The sequence below is a fragment of the Sordaria macrospora genome, chromosome 4 (genome assembly GCF_033870435.1).
Source record: "Sordaria macrospora chromosome 4, complete sequence".
Classification (NCBI taxonomy): Eukaryota; Fungi; Ascomycota; class Sordariomycetes; order Sordariales; family Sordariaceae; genus Sordaria; species Sordaria macrospora.
In genome coordinates, this window is record NC_089374.1 from 4,634,709 (window position 1) to 4,641,043 (window position 6,335).

General features: G+C 53.5%; 1 protein-coding gene across 1 annotated transcript; it reads right to left on the reverse strand.

Annotated features, from left to right (window-relative positions):
* Positions 1 to 310: 310 nt before the first annotated feature.
* On the reverse strand, positions 311 to 2,602 carry SMAC4_02040 (uncharacterized protein; the record flags this gene model as incomplete). The annotated part of the gene is made up of 4 exons (XM_003350279.2): positions 311 to 1,199; positions 1,269 to 1,386; positions 1,477 to 1,557; positions 1,619 to 2,602. The coding sequence occupies 4 exons, from the start codon at positions 2,600 to 2,602 to the stop codon at positions 1,171 to 1,173; spliced, it is 1,212 nt and encodes a 403-aa protein (XP_003350327.1). The 3' UTR covers positions 311 to 1,170.
* Between the last annotated feature and the right edge of the window lie 3,733 nt (positions 2,603 to 6,335).

Genomic DNA, 6,335 nt, shown 5'->3' on the forward strand with positions numbered 1-6,335 from the left:
GGTAGAAGCTAATCTTTGGCTCGATAGCTGCCATTGGATTGGCTACGGCAACGGAGCAGACTCCCATCCATTCAGCGTTTCAGACCCAAAGAATATTATGGATACGCCGGCTAGCCTGGCCGATGGGAGTTGTCCAGCCGGGTGGAATCGGTCCAGATGTCTCACGGTATTATCTTGATATTTTAGTTTGGGGAGTGTCATTCACCGTATTATCAGACTTTCCTTGACCGCGGTGAGAGGGTGACTGCGTGACTTACCGAGCGAACGATAGATCCGCTGTACACGGAGAACAAACGGTTGTCGAGGAAACGGGGACGTCAAGATGGGGGTTGGGGGTATAAACTACTCAATGGCAACTACCGACCTACTGCCAACCTGCTACTAAACTTAAACCTTACTACGCACTAACCTACTATAGCGACATGACATGACTATGAACAAGAACAGTAGCAATCTCTCCAGCTGTCTCTCCTACTACAACACCCAACACCCGGCGCCCCCCCAAAGTAATGTCCTTCTTAAGAATGTTATACCCACCGCCGTACTCGTCCGTCTGTCTACCGCTCATTCTTCATCAGTTCAACCAGTCAGTCTCAGCTTTGTCCACACCATCAGCATCAACAAATCGTTCACCATATCCATCAACATCAACACGTCAACATCGGCAACAGAGGAGAGTTGTGGGAACCAGAAGGGGAATCAAACGATATCCCCATCACGCGCGCGCGCAAGCAGCACAAAAGCAGGTCTTTTTCCATGAAACAAAGCCCTTCCTCCCTTTCTCCAACTTCCGAAAAAAAAGACAAGTCCAAGCCCAGGAGAGAAATAAGGAAATGAGGAAATTTTTCTTGCGATACGATATGAGGTTCTTCTTGATTCATCCAGCAGCTTCGGTAAGCGTTTCGCGAGACGCCTACTATGGATGATGGACAGTCCAAGATCCGGCCATACTTGTTTTTATACGGCCGGTTGGAAACCTGTGGGTTTCCTGATGCTAGACAAGAGAAGCGAACCACCCCAGCTACGAGGGTTGTCAACGTTCTTTTGTAGGGCAACTTTTGCTAACCCCTCGGGCGAGGGGCAGCAATGCCAGAACCATCGGTAATAAGGGATTTGCAGTTGTTGGCGGGCAGATACTCAGCATGAGCACGGATGGCTCGAGTATCATGCTTAACGAGCCTTTTGAGGAGCGAAAAGCTCTGTATTGCGCACATGGTCAGTATCCCGTCATGTATAAGACTCGTATCCTGAGGAACGGAACAACATACCAGGGAAGTGCTCCTTAGCATACTGCTCGCAAGCCTTAGCCGGCTTGCCGACCTTGGCACCGATAGCCTTCCACTTGTTGTTCTCGTACTCCTTGATGGCGTTCATGAGGGCGGCGCTCTGTTGTTCGTCTTGATCAGCATCTGTTGTCTCTCGCCAAAATCATGTAACCAATGTAGGTAGGGGTAAAAGAAGGTGGGCGCTAACTACCTCATCCTCAGCGAACTCGGCGTAATGCATGTCCTTGTACCAATGTTTCTTGACGGAGCCCTCAGTGCGGGTAGGGAAGGTCTGTTTGAGTTATTGTCAGCTTTGTTCGTCAAGTCTTCACATCAGACCGCCGGCAACGTACCTTGGCAATCTCAGCCCAACTGTTACCCGCATCGCGCATCTGCTTCAAGCGATGCTCCTCGGCCGGTGTCCAAGGAGTGTTGGTGCGACTTTTCTTCGGCGGTGGCGGGGCGACCGCATCGGTGGCAGGAGCAGGAGCGGGAGCGGCAGGCTGAGCAGCGGGAGCCGGAACCTGAGCCTGAGGGACAGGAACGGGCTGAGGGGCCGGAGGAGGGACAGGAGTCTGCTGCGCGGGGGGAGCGGCTTGGGGAGCCTGGTGGGCCTGAACCTGGGGCTGCTGTTGCTGCTGGGCCTGTTGTTGTTGAGGAGGCTGGGGAACGGGCGCATGCTGAGGCTGGCCGGGTTGCGGCGCGTGGTGTTGAGGAGCAGCATGTTGCGCCTGGTGCTGAGGCGCGTGTGGCGGCGCGTGGGCGATCTGGGGAGCGTGTTGGAGATGGGGGGAAGGTTGCGCGCCAGGAGCGTTGCGCTTACGGCCTCTTGGCTGGGCGGGAGCAGGAATGGGTGTTGGCTGTTGAGGTTGCTGCTGCTGCTGGGCGGGCTGTTGCGGCGTCACTTGGGGTTGAGGAGCATGGGACATGGGAGGCTGGACGGCGGCGGCTTGATGATGCTGTTGGTGCTGGGCATGTTGCGGGTGCTGGGGTTGATGCTGTTGCTGGTGATGTTGTTGATGTTGACCATGTTGCTGCGGCGGCGGCTGCTGCTGGCTTTGGGGGGCATAGGCGCGAAAGTCCATGGGCGGCTGGTCGCGACGAGTCAACTCGGGCTGCTGCTGCTGGGCATAGTGGTTCGGGCTGGGATACCAGGCGGATTGGTTAGCAAACGCGGTCTGCTGTTGTTGTTGCGGCTGCAACTGCTGCTGCTGCTGCTGATGCGGAGGAAGATGGTGCTGTGGCAGGGCCGGCATCGACGGCGCGGGTTGACGCCATGCCTGAGCATGAACGTCATTAGGGACCCGCTGCTGCTGCTGTTGTTGTGATTTCTTCATGGCAACGGTTGCCGGGTTTGCGGGTTGCGCTTGCGATGCGATGGGTCGCTGCGTCCTCGGGTCGGCCTGGGGCACGAAGCACCAGGCTGCACCGCGACAGCAGGGGTCGCAGTCGACAGAACGTGTGAACGCGCGAACACGGGTAGTGTTGACGGATGGGATGGGATGGGATGGGACCGAGGAGGGGGATGACGGGGATCAACTAAGGTATATCGAAGGTAACTTTTGGCGCGCGCCGACGACCAGACTGATGGGGTGTGGGAAAGGATGACGAAACAAGACGAGTCAAAGGATGGTAATTGTTTCTGTGCGTGGGTAATAATATGGAAAAGGTACGAGGCCAGCCAGGCGACAAAAGTAGATGGGAGGTGTTTATCCCAACCCAGTCCGTGTCTGGTCAAGTCCAGGTCCAGGCAGGGTCTCGGCCGCGCGTATGTAGTGTAGGTAAGGTAGATGTACTGTATGTAGGTGGCAGGGGGAGAGAGACAACCGAAGAAGGTCTGTTCTGTCGAACGGATGATCCCCGTGCTTTCTTTCTCTCGGGCTGATGCTAGCGCGACAAGCAAAAGTCAAAGACTCCAGTACCAGGGCACGTCTGGTCTTTTGTGCTGCTGCTGATGATGTCGATATGCCTGCTTCCTGTTGCTTGCTTGCACTGCCGCTCGTACAGTAGGCTGTAGGAGTGTAGCTGGTACCCGGAAGAGCGAGTTGAGCTTGTTACTCGTACTCTTTCTTTGTCCAAGTCTTGCAAGTGTCCCGTCCACACTCTGCGAACACTACAGAGAAAGAGGAGGACAAACAAGGCCCAGGGCAGCACGCGACGAGTACATGGGCATGGGGATGGGGTACATGAATGATAATGGAAAAAAGTCAAAGTTGATGGTGGATGGGGAAAGGAGGAGGTCTGGGAAGGAAGGGAGCATGTATCATGTAAAAGTGATTGATGCACGCGGGCGTGGGAAGGGGAAAAGAGACAAGATGCTGGTGGGTGACGGGGACCTGGATCTCTCTTTTCTCGTGCAGGGAACGACCGCAGACCACACTAGTCTAGCCTCCCAAGCCGAGCCGACTTGGTCACTAGAAGGTAGCTAGCTAGTCGAGTAGCAGTAACAGTAACCTGACCCCAAACACAGAGACACACAATGTTGTGTCGAGGGACGAGATTGGAGAAGTGATGATGTTGATGATGGGACAAGGAAAGGTAGGTAGGTAGGTAGGTAGGTAGGTAGGTAGACAGAACAACAACAAAAAAGGACAGAGAACATGAGAGAACAGAGACGACGACGACGACAGCGGCGGTTCGTGTCTTTGACTCAAGGCACGGAGCATGTATCGCACACAAACGCGCCAGAGTTCCCCATGTTCCCCCCTACCAGCTTGCTCTGGGACTGTGGGAGATGGGAAGGAAAGGACAGACAAACAGACAGAGATACGAGAAAGGTACAAGGAAAGAGGTACTTACTGAAGGCCATTGGGGTGGTTGGTGGAGTTGGGGTAAACAGTGTACTCCGTTGTCATGGCGGGCATAGGCTGCGGCGGAATCGTCCACTGCTCCATCTTTTGGGGATTGTCGTGTTCTTGCTGCTGCCGACTGCGAGTCTTTTTTTTTGGTGCAAAGTCAAAAAGTCAGTAAACCGCTGAACTGTAGGTAGTGCAGATTCAGAAATGGATTGTATCAAGAATCGATCGCGAATGGATGGAATTGCTTTTGTGTGTGGATGCTGGGCTGCTTGTAAACTGGCTTTGTGAATGATGACTGAGCGCTGTTTTTTTTTTCATGCTCTGCGGGCAATGATGGGGGAACGGAGAAGTATGAGCTGATGGAGATAAAATGGGGAAAGATTGGCCAAGCTAATGGCCCATTCTTTCGTGACGCTCGGGGCTTGCAGCAGCAACTTTGGTGACTTGTCTCCAACCGACGAATTGCTTTTCTGCACTGCTTCTGACTTGTCTGCTTCTGCCGCTCTTCTGGGCTGTCGGATATGATGCCTGTGAGATGGGCTATGGATTGGCCTGCCTTTCTTTTTTCTTTTTTTTTTCTGCTCCACCACTTGTTGTAGCGGATGAGCTCTCTTGTTTTGTTTTATTCTCTTGTCTTCCTGTTTCTTCGTTTTCGCTGTCTCTGTTTTCTTGTCTTTTTTTCTTCTTCCTCTTCCAGCCTTTTGCTTGCTGTGGTGACCACCCAGAGCTCAAAGTGAATGGCTGAGCTCCAGCAAATCACAGCTCAGCAATGAGCCCTGTCCAGCCCGCGTCATACTTCCTCACTGCCCGTGTGGCGACCACACACTGGCCCCGAAGAAAAAAGTGACGGTCTTGGGTCACCCCAACTTGCGAATGGTGTTGAATGGCTGGACAGGCAGGAGAGAGAAGAGGAAGAGGGAAAATGGTGAAGGGCAATTTGGAGGCGTCGTTTCTTCCTTTGCACCACTGCATGAGAATCCCACTCATTCCAATGATCCCATCCCCCGTCTCTTCCCGTTGGAGACAGATGTGCATGTGCTGGGTTGCTGCCTGTCTATCCAGTCTAGCCGACCAGCAGAAGCAGCAGCAGCCGAAGCCAAAGCAGCAATCATATCTCGCTCATAACGGGTAGGTTGGGGTTTGGTTGGTTGGTTGATGAGGCCGGCCAGAAGCAGTGGCAGTGGTGGTGGCATCAACTTGCATCTTTTGATGTTGCGGCAAGAGGCTGGGTGTCATGATAAAACACCAAACCCACGCTGAATTACTCGGTAGTGGAAACGAGAGTAACCAGATGGGGCAGGCGGGCAGATAGGCAGAGCAGAGGATTGTGCAGTTCAGTTCCAATTTGCAGACGATATTCCCAGAAAGCACAAATATGGTTCGGCTTCTGAGTTCGTTATCGCGCGCAAAAAGGGAAAATGGATGGATCGGGATGTGTGAAAGAAGAGCGAATGATATGAAAAGGCGCCATAGAACACTGATGGGTGATGACAGGGGGATGGGGGGATATCGATCATTCAGTAGTAACTCGAAAGGATGATGAGAAAGATGCACTTACTGGCAGAAATGACCGTGTCAATAACTTTTTTTCGTCTTCAAGGTTCGGTTCAAAGTTGCACCCAAGTCCCGAATGACCGGAGCGACGTGCGATATGCGATGCAAAGGTATGTGTAGAGGTGACTTTGACGTCTCTGGTAGAATTGCAGAAAACCTCTGGTGGAGGTAGAGTTGAGGTATTGTCGAGTGACGGGGTGATGTGCGAGAGGAAGGGGAACTTCTTGTTGACCTCGATGGAGGGTTGTTGCAAAGTACTCTCAGAGTTCCCAGTGTGTGATCTGCTGCTAGGCTGTTGCTGACGCTGTTGCTGCTGCTGATTGCTGGGAGGGGTCTTGGGTCTTGGGGGACGAGGGGACGCTTCTTTCTCGACTGCTGCTGATGGACAGGAAGTACCTCGACGGGAGAGAGAACCTGGAGAGGACCTCGAGTCAAAAGAGAGAGTTGCGCTGGGGAGGGGTGGCTGGGGCGGGCAGTTTGGAGCTGCCTTGGGAATTTGGCTCTAGCGCGGCAGGCCGGTATGTCGGGTGGGGAAGGCGGCACTGGATGCAGAAAGCTGTTTGTGACTGGGAAAGTGCAAACGCGCGCGCAACAAGAAGATCGATGTTCGGAGACGGGAGAGAACTGAGCAAGTGGAAGGGAAGGAGTGGGTCACGGCAAATCCCTTGATTTTCGTTGGTTTGGTCTCGACCGAGATGTCCGGATTGAATTCCTGGAC